The 12,846-nt window shown below is 44.3% G+C and overlaps 1 protein-coding gene across 1 annotated transcript; it reads right to left on the bottom strand.

The window, feature by feature from the left end:
* Positions 1-311: 311 nt before the first annotated feature.
* On the bottom strand, positions 312-1,186 carry LOC118616291 (S-formylglutathione hydrolase-like). The gene is given in 3 exon segments (XM_036241822.1): positions 312-767; positions 769-963; positions 965-1,186. Coding segments are annotated over 3 exon segments (861 nt in total). The 5' UTR covers positions 1,175-1,186.
* Between the last annotated feature and the right edge of the window lie 11,660 nt (positions 1,187-12,846).

Here is a 12,846-nt window from a genome sequence, read left to right as displayed (position 1 = left end):
GTTACTATAAAATATTCTACAACTCAGACTTTATACTAATTCTAATAATTCTTCTTTGTTAGGTTTAAATTAATATAGTTTTAATTTATTAAAAATATTTTTTATTGATTTTATTTATTTATTTATTTATTTATTTATTTATTTATTTATTTATTTATTTCAGAAGCAGTTTTCATGTTTATTCAGAAGGTGATTCAACTATAGAACAAATAACTTTTAGTATTATGAAATATAATGTTTTGAAATTCTTTTCCCCTGCAATTCTATTATAATTTTTATAATCCTAAAGAGATTCTCTTATCTGAAGTTTTTCAAGCATTCAGGTATTTTGCATGATGTCTGATGTGATCAGTAATACAGGTTGCAATGAAGTAGTAGCTATGATCATAACCCTCTTGTAATCTGAAAACAACAGGGATTTTCTTTTCTGTACAGGCAGCTATGAAGTTATCAGGCAGTAACTGTCCATCTGAAAGAAACTGGTCATCTTTTCCTTGATCAATTAGTATGTCCAGCTGAGAACCTGGATAGGCCTTCACAAGATGGGTAGCATCATAAGCCTTCCATTTACTTTGATCTGTTCCCAAATATCCACTAAAGGCTTTTTTGCCCCAAGGGCAAAGCACAGGATTGCAAATTGGAGCAAATGCTGACACAGATTTGTATTTTCCAGGATTCTTTAAAGCACAAATCAGAGCTTCATGGCCTCCCATGGAGTGGCCAGAAAGAGACATCCTTTGGGGGTCCACTGGAAAATTGGCATTTATTGAGTTGGGGAAGCTCCTCTGTTACATAAGAGTATGTTCTGTAGTTAGTTTTCCAAGGATTTTCACTGGCATCCACATAAAACCCAGCACCAGTGCCAAAGTCCCAGTTCTCATCTTCCTCTTTAATATTGTAGCCATGAGGGCTGGTGTCTACAGCAAAGACAACAAGGCCATGTTCTGAGGCCATGTTCTGAGGCAGCCTGATGATAACCAGATTTTGTTATAAAATTCCGTTCTGTGCAAGACAAACCAGACAGCCAATACAGTGCAGGGCATTTTCCAGTTTCTGCCTTTGGTGGCAAGAAGATAGCAAATTTCATTTTGCAGTTCAGTTCAACACTGTCATGTTCAAAAACTTTCTGCAATCCCCCAAAGCACTTGTTGCTGGAAATCTGTTTTAATGCCATTCTTTTCCTGTCCAATTGCTACTTGCTCTTTTGTCTGCACCAGAGGGTAGGTGATCCTCCAGTGGCGGCGGTATCAGGAGGAGCAGCTGGAGCTGAAAGGCGGCGCCTCAACATGGCCCCTGGTGCCCGGCCTGGGCCTCTTTATTGATTTTAGAGAGAGAAGAAGGGAGAGGGAGAGAGAGAGAAACATCGATGAGAGAGCATCGATTGGCCGCCTCCTGCACGTCCCCACTGGGGATTTGGCCCACAACCTGGGCATGTGCCCTGACTGGGAATCAAACCAGTGACCTCTTAGTGCATGGGTCAATGCTCAACCACTGAGCCACACCGGCTGGGCATATTTTTTCCCTCTCTATGGCTTTTTCATTTTTCAGGCACAAGGTAATGTGGTATGCTGGGGTCTAAAAACTTAGATGTCTACTAGACCTGGTGGGCAACATCAGTGGATGCTAATGCACCTAATAATTGTACCTATATCATTGTTGGGAGGGTTAAATGGATCAAGTGTTTAGACCATACTTAACATTAAATACTCAATAATTGTTGGCTACTGTCATTATCAGCTGTTAATTAAAATTTTAATTAAACTTAATTATAGATTCACATACAGTTGTAATTTGAAAAGTACAGAGAGATCTTATATTTCCCAGTTTCCCCCAATGGCAGCAATTGTACAAAACGATAGTACAACATCACAACCAGGATATTGATACCACCTCCTGCATGGTTTCTGATGAGAAATCTGTTGTCTCTTGAATTGTTTGCTCTCTATAGGTAAGGAGTCATGGATCTTCAACTGTTTTGAAGAATTTTTTCTTTGTCTTTAGTTTTAAGTTTTACTGTGATGTGTCTTAGTGTGGATTTCTTTGCTTTTTTCCTGTATGAAGTTTGCTTAACTTCTTGATCTGTAGGTATATAGATTTTGCCAAATATGGAAAGTGTTTTACTATTATTTCTTTGAGTACATTTTTAGCCCTTTTTTCCTTTTCCTGATACTCTGATGACAAAAATGGTACCTCTTTTGTTATAGTCCCACAGAATTGTCCATGGTTTTTTGTTTTGTTTTGGTTTTGTCTGTTGTTTGGATTGAGTAACTCCTATTGCTCTGTTGAGTTCACTGATTCTTTCCTCTACCTCATCCATTCTGCTGAAGCCTATCCATGGAGTTTTAAAATATTAGTTATATTTTCAGGCCTAAAACGTCCATCTGGTTCATTTTATATCTTCTATTTCTTTACTGAGGCTTTCTATTTCCTTGCCGAGACTTTCTGTTCAAAAAAAAAAATTGCTTCAAGCATGCTTGTAATTGTTCATCGAATCAGTTTTATGACGGCCGCTTTAAACTTATTCTCACATAACCCTAACATCCCTGACATCTCGGTGTTGGTGTCTGTTGATTATCTTTTTCATTCAGTTTGAGATCTGTTTCTTGGTAAAGAGTAATTTTCAATCAAAACCAGGATACTTGGTGCATTATGTTATGAAATTCTGGATTTTATTTTAGCCTTCTGTTTTAACAGGCTTCTCTGACACTGCCTTGGCACAGGAGGGGGGCACGGTCTTTACCATCTACTATCAGTTGGGGTTAGAAACCCAGATTTCCCGTTGCCTGAACTGACAATCGAGGAGATGTGCTCCTCAATCCTGCTGGGCTCCTGACTAGGCCTCCAATGAGACCTCCCTGGCTGGCAGGCACAGGATTGCCTTGTCACGGATTCCCATTGGCTTCCAGGGACACCATGGGCTGTGGATGTGTGTGGTCTCAATAACTGGTTTTCTAGTCTTATTTGAATCTATTTTGCAAATTTATTTTGGCTTTAAATATATATAAAATGCTATAAACAGAAACAATATATAACTGGTTAAAAATTTTTGTTTCCTTATTGATTTTAGAGAGAGAGAGAAAGGGAGAGGGAGAGAGAGATAGAAACATGGATGAGAGAGAACATCGATTGGCCGCCTCGTGCATGCTCCCCACTGGGGATCAGGCCCACAGCCTGGGCATGTGCCCTGACTGGGAATCAAACTGGCAACCTCTTGGTGCATGGGTCGATGCTCAACCACTGAGCCACACTGGCCGGGCAATACATAACTAGTTTTATATTTATATGTATTTAAGTGAATTATGGTAATGTCTTATTTCAAAGGGCCATATGCTTTACTCAAAATTAAGAAACACTGACATGGGTATCAGGTCGATACCCAACACAGGAGTCCTGGAGATATTTATATTTTCTTCTAGGTTCTCTCACCTAGGTGAAAAGATAGAAGGACCTGGGCCCTGACACTACAGAGCATCATGCTAGTCTGACACCGACTTCTTACACATAAGACAAAAATAAACTCATATTAAGTACTCTATTGCCTATTCCTGCTGTAATGCATTGTCACAAACTTATTGGCTTAAAAAAAAAATGTCTTCTTATAGTTCCAGAGGTCAGAAGTCCAAATTCAGTTTCACTGTGTTAAAATTCAGATGTCAGCAGGCCTGGTTCTTTCTGGAGACTCTAGGGGAGAATCTGTTTCTTCACCTTTGCCAACTTCTAGAAGCTGCCTGCATACCTTGACTTCTGGTCTCTTTCTTCATCTTCAAAGCCAGCACTGTCGCATTTTCAAATCTCTCTCTTGCTCTCTGTTTGTCCCCTGCTTCTATTATCATGTCTTCTTTTCTGACTTTGACCCTCCTGTCTCCCTTATAAAATCCCTATGGTTACATTGGACTCACCTGGATACTCCAGGATAATCATCTCAAGATCCTTCATTTAATCACATATGCAAAGTCCCTTTTGCCAAGTAAGGTCCGGGGATTCATAAATTCCAGGGATTTAAAGGCATCTTTGAGGGGCCTTTATTCAGCCTACTACAAGAGAAATAAAATTTTATTTTACTTAATTAATTTATTTTAATTTAACTTAATTCTTTTTTCCCCCATGACTATCATTTCCACCAGAACATATGTTCCACCATAACAGGGAGTTTTGTTACAACTGTTCACCAAAGTTTTCTCAGTTTTCTGCTAACACAGTGATGGTCACATTTTCACAACTGCCACCACTGAGAAGGTGACAACTTCAACAAACTGGTAATAGAGGATTCTAGGTAGAAAAAACAACTTGCAAGCCATCATGCCAGAAATAAAGTTTTTAGTCATACTACTAATATTGAATACATTTTATGTTACATAGCTCATTTCATTTCAATCCTCATAAACTATCATTGATATACTGGACTCATCTGAAACACTATTTAGATCCTAATCCAAAACATAAATCGGCCAAACCCAGATGGTTTCACTTATCTTTACCTTTGTATCTGTCTCTTTTGAGCATAATCTGGTTTTACCTCTATGCACTCTTTTCTGAGTCTGCAATTGAAAAAGTTTTTACTTAGTATTAAATAAACAAAAAAAATTATACAAGGAGGTATATATATATATTTTAAATTTTCTTAAAAAATTTTTTTTCTTTATTGATTTTTAGAGAGAGAGAAAGGGAGAGGGAGAGAGAGATAGAAACATCAATGAGAGAGAACATTGATTGGCCACCTCCTGTATGCCCCCACTGGGGATTGGGCCCACAACCTGGGCATGTGGCCTGATCAGAAATCTAACCGACGACCTCTTGGTACATGGGTTGACACTCAACCACTGAGCCACACCAGCTGGGCTTATTTTCTTTTTAAAGTTATCTTTATTGTTGAATGTATTACAGATGTCTCCTCCTTTTTTCCCCCATTGACTCCCTCCTCCCTGCTCCTGCCTTCCCCACACTGTTGTCTGTGTCCATTGGTTATGCATATATTCATATAAGTTCTTTGATTTCTCTCTTCCTGCCCCCGTTTCCCCCTTCCCTTTGAGGTTTGTCAGTCTAACAACCAATCTGTACTTTTTAGTTTCTTCACCTTTTTAACCCATCCCCCTAACCCCATCCCATCTGGCAACCAACAAAAAGTTCTCTGTATCTATGAGTCTGTTTCTGTCCTGCTTGTTCATTTTGTTTGTAGATTCAATTGTTGATAGATATGTATTTATTGCGATTTTATTGTTCATATTTTTGTTCTTCTTCAAGAAGACCCGTCAAAATTTCATACAATATTGGTTTGGTGGTGATGAACTCCTTTAGCCTTTGTTTTTTTTATCCTCACCTGAGGACATTTTTTTCATATTTTTTTGTTCAGATTGAGTGGGAGGGAAAGAGAGAGAGAGAAACATCACCGTGAAAGGGACTCATTGAGTAATTGCTACCTGCACGACCCAACCAGGGCTGGGGACAAACTGCAACTGAGGTACGTGCCCTTAGCGGGAACTGAACCCGGGTCTCTCTGGACTGCAGGCCAACGCTCTAACCGCTGAGCAAAACCGGCCAGGGCAAGCCTTTTCTTATCTGGAAAAGTTTTTATATATTAATTGATTCTAAATGATAGCTTTGCAGGATAGAGTAATCTTGGTTGTAGATCATTGCTTTTCATCACTTTAAATATCTCTTGCCACACTCCCTTCTGGCCTGCAAAGTTTCTTTTGAGAAATCGGCTGACAGTCTTATGGAAGCTCCTTTATAAGTAACTAACTGCTTTTTTCTTACTACTTTTAAAATTCTCTCTGTCTTTAACCTTTGCATTTTGATGATGATGTGTCTTGGTGTGGGTCTCTTGGGTTTATCTTGTTTGGGACTCTCTGTGCTTCCTGGACTTGTATGTCTGTTACCTTCACCAAGTTAGGGAAGTTGTCTGTCGATATATTTTCAAATAGATTTTCAATTTCTTGCTCTTTCTCCTCTGGCACCCCCATGATACGAATGTTGGTATACCTGAAGTTGTTCCAGAGGCTCTTTATCCTAATTTTTTGGATTCTTTGTTCTGATTGGGTGTTTTTTGCTTCCTTATATTCCAAATCGATGGTTTGCTTCTTGGCTTCACCTACTCTACTATTGATTCCCTATAAATTATTCTTTATTTCAGTTAGTGCATCCTTCATTTGTGACTCGTCCTCTTTTATGCTCTTGAGGTCCTCACTAAGTTCCTTGATGTTCTCACTTAGTTCCTTGAAATTCTCACTAAGTTCCTTGAGCATCTTTATAACCAGTGTTTTGAACTCTGGATATGATAGGTTGCTTATCTCTGTTTCATTATTTTTTTTCCTAGAGTTTTGTTCTCTCCTTTCATTTGGGACCTGTTTCTTTGTCTCCTCATTTTGGCTGCCTCCCTGTGTTTGTTTCTAAGTATTAGGTAGAGTTGCTATGTCTCCTATGCTTCCTAGAGTGGCCTATTATAGTAGGTGTCCTATAGGGTCCAGTAGCAAAGCCTCCCTGATCACCCCAGCTGTGCCCTTGAGGTGCACCCTCCATGTGGACTGTACACCCTTCTGTTATAATTGAGTTTTGTTTGCTGTTGGCATGTCAATGGGAGGGATTTACTCAGGCAGATCAGCTGCAAGGACTGGCTGTGCCCACTAACTAGTGACCTCTGACTATCTTGGAGGATCAGCTATGTAGGGCCCACCACACAAGGGGTACCCGCTGAGTCTACCCCTTGAATGTGTTGCTTGTGAGGGTGGTTGGGTGGTGGTGCTTTGACATGGTCTGAAGCTGTCCACTGGGTGTGCTGCCTCTGGTGCAAGGTCAACCATTGTCTGTGTTCTACCTGGGGCCACCAGGCATAAGCTACAAAGTGATCTGCAGATGGCTGCTTCTTGTGCTGGGCTTGGAGGTATCCAGGCAAAGCCAAGTTGTGAACAAAGGCTGGCTGCTTCTAGTGCCAGGCCTGGGGCCACTTAGCAAGAGGTATGAGGCTTGCTGAGGCCAGATGCTGTCTGTTTGAGAGAATTTAGGAAAATCTGAAGAACGAGCCAAGACAGGCCATTCCTATGGTAAAGCCACTGGAAACAGCTTGGGTGGGCCTGGAAGTTGGGTGGGGCAGGGCCTCAGGGAATCACCAGGGCGGGGCAAACAATGTGAGCCAGGTTGCTGGAGTCCCAGATATGGAGCCCATCTGTCTGTCCTGTGGGGGAAGGGCTCACTAAAGGAACAACGGCCTCCACCAGCAAGTCTGTGCAGGAGAAAGCTGCCCCTCCAGCTCTTGCTCCGATGCCAAACAACTCAGTTCTTCCCTGTATGTCTCTGGTACCTTTCAAGCTGTGTCTCCTACACTGGAGCCTGGAGGGAATGGGTCCTAATAAGTCAGTGCATGGGCCCTTTAAGAAACTGCCAGGGGCTCCAGAAGCCTCAGCCTCCTTCAGCCTCAGTTCCTGCTGGTTTTTCCAGCCAGAAGTGATAGGGACTTCTCTTCCTGGCACTGGAATCCTGAGCTGGGAGTCTGGTGTGGGAGGGGGACCCCTCAGTCCTCAGGGAGGACCTTCCCAGCCGAGATGTCCTCCTGATTTTATTTGCTACATGTGGGTATGGGACCAGCCTGTCTGCGCCTCCGCCCTCCTACCAGTCTCGGTGTGGCTGCTTCTTTAATTTTGTCGTTGTAGGACTTCCACTCAGCTCCATTTCAGGTGGTTCTGAATGATGAGTGTGTTGTAGTTTAGTTGTAATTTTGATGTAGTTGTGAGAGGAGGCAATACTGAGTTTACCTACACTACCATCTTGACTGGAAGTCTAGATCTGTTATATAAAATATTTTAAAATGCATAATCTGTGATTCAAACATTTTTTTTTTTTCTGGCAGTTTTGCATGGTTTAGAGCAGCAGTTATCAACCTGTGGGTCGTGACCCCTTTGGGGGGTCAAACCACCCTTTCACAAGGGTCGCCTAAGACATAACAGTAGCATAATTACAGTTATGAAGTAGCAATGAAAATTATTTTATGATTGGGGGTCACCACAACATGAGGAGCTGTATTAAAGGGTTGCGGCATTAGGAAGGTTGAGAACCACTGGTTTAGAGTGTAAACTCTGGAGTCACAAAGACCTATATTCACATCCTGACTTTGCTACTCATTAGCTGTGTGACTTTGGGCAAATTACTTAGATGTCTTCTGCCTCAGTTTCCACATCTGCAAAATAAAATAAGAACTGTACCTGTTGTAGACCAAAGAGACAGACTGGACTCAGACTCCGAACTAGGATCAGATTAGGAGAGGTTTATTAGCTGGCGACCGTCCCATCCTAACAGTGGAGAGAGCAGCCCTGAGCTCAGGGGGTGGGGTGCTTATATAGTTGTCTTAGCCCCTGTTAAGGAATTTGGGTTAAGGGTATGTGAGCAAGCAAGCACATACAGAAGCAGGTATTTGCAATTAGCTGTTATGCCTGAGGGAACAATCAGTTTCTGTGTACACAAAGCAATGGTTATCTATACAGTGCAGTGGTTATCTATTAGCAGATAGTTCTTGCCATTCCCTTAAAATCCGGGGGGGGGGGGGGGCAAGGTCATGTGTTTGTCCTTTACATTCCCCACTGGTCTTAGGGTTAAATCAAATCTTTGATTCTAAAGTGTCTTCAATTTTTTTCATCGTGGCTAGCCTCTGATAGGGAGTGCTAAGAACCATGAGCTTAACAGCCTGTACATTTTCTCTCGATTAATTAGGATTGGGCCACAAGTTAGTATTAATCGGAGGAGGATTAAGGGGCTCGCAAGGCCAGTGATAAGAGTAGTGAACCATGGGGGCCAATTAAAGAGTTCTCATACCAATTCTTAGAGGTGGATAGAGCCTGTTCTCATTCATCTAGTCACTGTAACTAATTTTATGCTTTCTCTAATAATACCAGATTGGTTAGCATAAAAGCAACAGGTTTCTTCTAAGGCTAAACAGAGAAGAAATAAACCTGTGGAATAATGTTAGCAAGAATACTCAAGTCTTTGGTTCCAATGGGAAAGATGCAGGGTGTCAGTCCTGAGGCGCAAGCAAACCAAGTCCCGGGGAGGTGCAATTAGGACCCAAGTCTCTTGTGATGAGGGGCTTAATGGGGTTAGGGTGGTAGCATCCCTGTATGAATCCACATAAGGGAAAGAGCTTAGGTCGTAGTTGCCAATGATGAAGCATGTCCCCTGTCCTTGTAGGACTCCGAGGGTCAGGCGGGGGCTGTACCTTCATAGCAGTGGCCGCCCTTGAGCGCATGTAAATTGGGTAGGTGCTTTACTGGCAATCAGAGTCAGGAAAGAGACTAGGAGAAAACCCTGGAGAGCTTTATCTTCAGGGGATCCTCGGTCCATTGTTCAGGTATTTGCTCAGGGTGTGCTTTCTTTACCTGAGTGTGGTGAATCCAAAATTTCCATCCTGCTACCTTCAGAGTGATGGGCATAGTCAGGATAACAGGAAAAGGGCCAGTCCAGCAAGGCTCGAGGGAAGCAGGCTGATGTTTCTTGACCCAGACCTAGTCACCAGGGGTGAAGTCGTGTGGTGGTATCTGGGGTGTCCACGGTTGGGGTCTGGTGTCCTTGATTGGCTGTCGGGTCTGTTCTCTCAGCCTCTGGATTTGTTCTCAGCAAAGAACTGAGGAGGTTATGGTTACCTAGGTTGGCTAAGACCTCGTCCCCGATTTTGGGTAGAATACGGGGAAGTCGGCCAAACATGATTTCAAATGGGGTGAAACCCTTAAGATAAGGGGTACAGTGCACACGAAGGAGGACAAAAGGAAGGAGCCTTACCCAGTTATCGCCCGTCTCAAGATGGAGCTTAAAGTTTCCTTTAATGTCCTATTTATTCTTTCTACCTGCCCTGAACTCTGAGGCCTGTAGGCACAATGCAATTTCCAAGTAATCCCTAAAGCTTTAGCTAACAATTTTGTGGTTTGAGCAATGAATGCCGGGCCATTGTCGGACCCCAGAGCTAGAAGGATGCCAAATCAGGGGACTATCTCAGAGAGCAGTAACCGGGCTACCGTGGTTGCAGTTTCAGTCTTGGTAGGAAAAGCCTCAGTCCAGCCGGAGTAGGTATCTATGAAAACAAGCAGATATTTATAGCCATATTGGCCAGGGGCGACCTCAGTAAAGTCAATTTCCCAGTGGTTACCAGGAGCTGTGCCTCGTTCTGGGGTCCCGAAATCTGTTTTTTTTCTGAGGGTGAGAGTTGACTTGGGCCCAGTCAGGGCATCTCCTTATTTCAGATTCTGTCCATCTGTTGAGGTTTGGGACATAAAAGTCCCGGGCTATGAGACTGGAGAGGTTAGTCTTGCCCAGGTGGGCGCCCTGATGCAGCTGAGAGATCAGCTCTCGGCCTAGGGCCACAGGCAAGAGGATCCTCCCGTCAGAGAGAAGCCTCCAGCCTCGAGGCCCCTGGTTACAGTTGAGCTTCCATCCAAGTTCTTCCTCCTGTTGGGTATAGGAGGGCTCCTTGGGGAGGCTTTCCCCTGAAGGACTGGAAGGATCTCTAGTGGCCCCACTGGTCTTAGGGCAGCCTCCTTGGCTGTCTGATCGGCGAAGGCGTTCCCCTTAGCTTAAGGGGTGTCAGAGTTCTGGTGGCTCCAGCAGTGGATAATGGCCACTTGTGTTGGTAGCCAAATAGCCTCTAGGAGGGCAAGAATTTCTTCTTTCTTTCTTTATTTTTTTATCCTCACCCGAGGACATTTTTCCATCCTTTGTACAGATAGAGTGGGAGGGAGAGAGAAGAAGAGAGAGAGAGAAACATCGACTCGAAAGGGACACATCGAGTGGCTGCCACCCGCACAACCAACCAGAGCCTGGGACAAACTGCAACCGAAGTACATGCCCTTAGCGGGAACCGAACCCGGGTCTCTCCGGACCGCAGGCTGACGCTCTAACCGCCGAGCCAAACCGGCCAGGGCTCTTCTTTATTTTTTATTTTTATTTTTTTTATCCTCACCCAAGGATATTTTTCCATTTTTTGTACAGATAGAGTGGGAGGGAGAGAGAGTAAGGGAGAGAGAGAGAGAAACATCGACGTGAAGGGACACATCGAGTGGCTGCCACCCGCACGACCAACCAGGGCCGGGGACAAACTGCAACCAAAGTACATGCCCTTAGCGGGAACCGAACCCGGGTCTCTCCGGACCGCAGGCCGACGCTCTAACCGCTGAGCCAAACTGGCCAGGGCCTCTTCTTTATTTTTCATGTTTCCCTCCTGAGGTTAGGAGCCCCCTTTCTCGGTAGAGGGCCCCGTGGACATGGGTTGTGGCGAAGGTATACCGGCTGTCAGTATAGATGTTTATGACTTGCCTTTCGCCCATCTTAAAGCCTGAGTTAGAGCAATTAGTTCAGCCCTCTGAGCTGAAGTCCTGTGCCCTAGTGCCTGGGCCCAGATGACCTTATCTTGTGTGAGTACCGCTGCTCCCGCATATTGGACTCCTTCCCGGATGAAGCTGTTCCCATCTGTATAGAGCATGCTCTGGAGTTGGGAGAGGGTTGGCAGTTAGGTCAGACCTCAGGTTAGATAGAGTCTCAAGAATGTCTGAGCAATCATGAAGGAAGCCTGAGGGTCATCGTCAGGCAGCGGGGTAGCTGGATTGAGGGCACAGGTCTTCAGGAACTGGATTCGGGAGGAGTCTAAGAGGAGTACCTGGTATTGGGTGATTTGGGCGTTAGACATCCACCAGTCTGGAGGGCTCCTGAGGAGGGCCTCAACAGAGTGTGCCCCAATAATCTGGAGGTCTTGCCCCAGGGTTAGCTTGGATGCTTCTTTAACTAGAATAGCAGTTGCTGCTATGGCTCGCAGGCAGCTGGGCCAGCCGGAGGCTACCGAGTCTAATCTCTTAGATAAGTAGGCAACTGGTCGCTTCCAGGGCCCTAATGATTGGGTTAGGACCCCTTTGGCAATGCCTTGAGTCTCAGAGACGAAGAGCTGAAAGGGCTTAGTGATATCAGGCAGAGCCAGGGCCGGTGCAGATATTAAGGCCATTTTTAGTTTCTCAAAGGTCTGTTGTTCTATCTCAGTCCAGATTAAGGCATTGTCTTTCCCCTGTGCTGGTATAGAGAGGCTTAGTGATCTCGGCAAAGCTAGGGATCCAGAGGCGGCAGTACCCTACAGCCCCAAGAAATTCCAGTCTCTTGGTCGTGGGGGTAGGGATTTTCATGACCACCTCTATCCTGCTATTGGAAAGCGACCGTTTTCCTTCTTTGAGTTCATAACCTAGGTAGGTCGCAGTGGTGGTGCATAATTGAGCTTTCTTGGCTGAGACCCGATATCCTAAGTGTTCTAGCTCTAGTAGGAGTGACTTCGAGGCCTCCTCACATTCAGGAAGAGAAGTGACTGCTAGAAGCAAATCATCTACATCCTGTAGCAGAGTGACCTGTTGGTACCTTTTCCGGAACAGTTGGAGGTCCTTGCTCAAGGCCTCATGGAAGATGGTGGGAGAGTTCTTGAATCCTTGAGGCAGTCGGGTCCAGGTCAGTTGTCCTGAGAATTCCTCTTCCGGATCAACCCATTTGAAGGCGAAGATGGGTTGGCTGAGACGCGATAAGGGAATTGGAAAGAAGGCATCCTCGAGGTCCAAGACAGTATTGTAAACACGGTTAGGCAGGATCAGGCTCAGAAGCGTGTAAGGGTTTGGAACCGTGGGGTGGATGGTTTCCACCCGAGTGTTTACTTTCCTTAAATCTTGGACCGGCCTAAAATCCTCAGTCCCAGGCTTTTTAACAGGCAAAAGGAGAGTGTTTCAGACCGACTGGCAAGGTTTTAAAATGCCAGCTTCTCTGAGTCTATTAATATGCCTAGTTTGGCCTCTATGGAGATCGGGTATTGGCGGATGAGGTCCTTAGGTTTCTGTTGGGCCCCCTCTT

The sequence above is a fragment of the Molossus molossus genome, unplaced genomic scaffold (assembly GCF_014108415.1).
Source record: "Molossus molossus isolate mMolMol1 unplaced genomic scaffold, mMolMol1.p scaffold_m16_p_1, whole genome shotgun sequence".
NCBI lineage: Eukaryota > Metazoa > Chordata > Mammalia > Chiroptera > Molossidae > Molossus > Molossus molossus.
The sequence above is the reverse complement of the archived record's forward strand: the minus strand, read 5'-3'. Positions and strand labels throughout refer to the sequence as shown.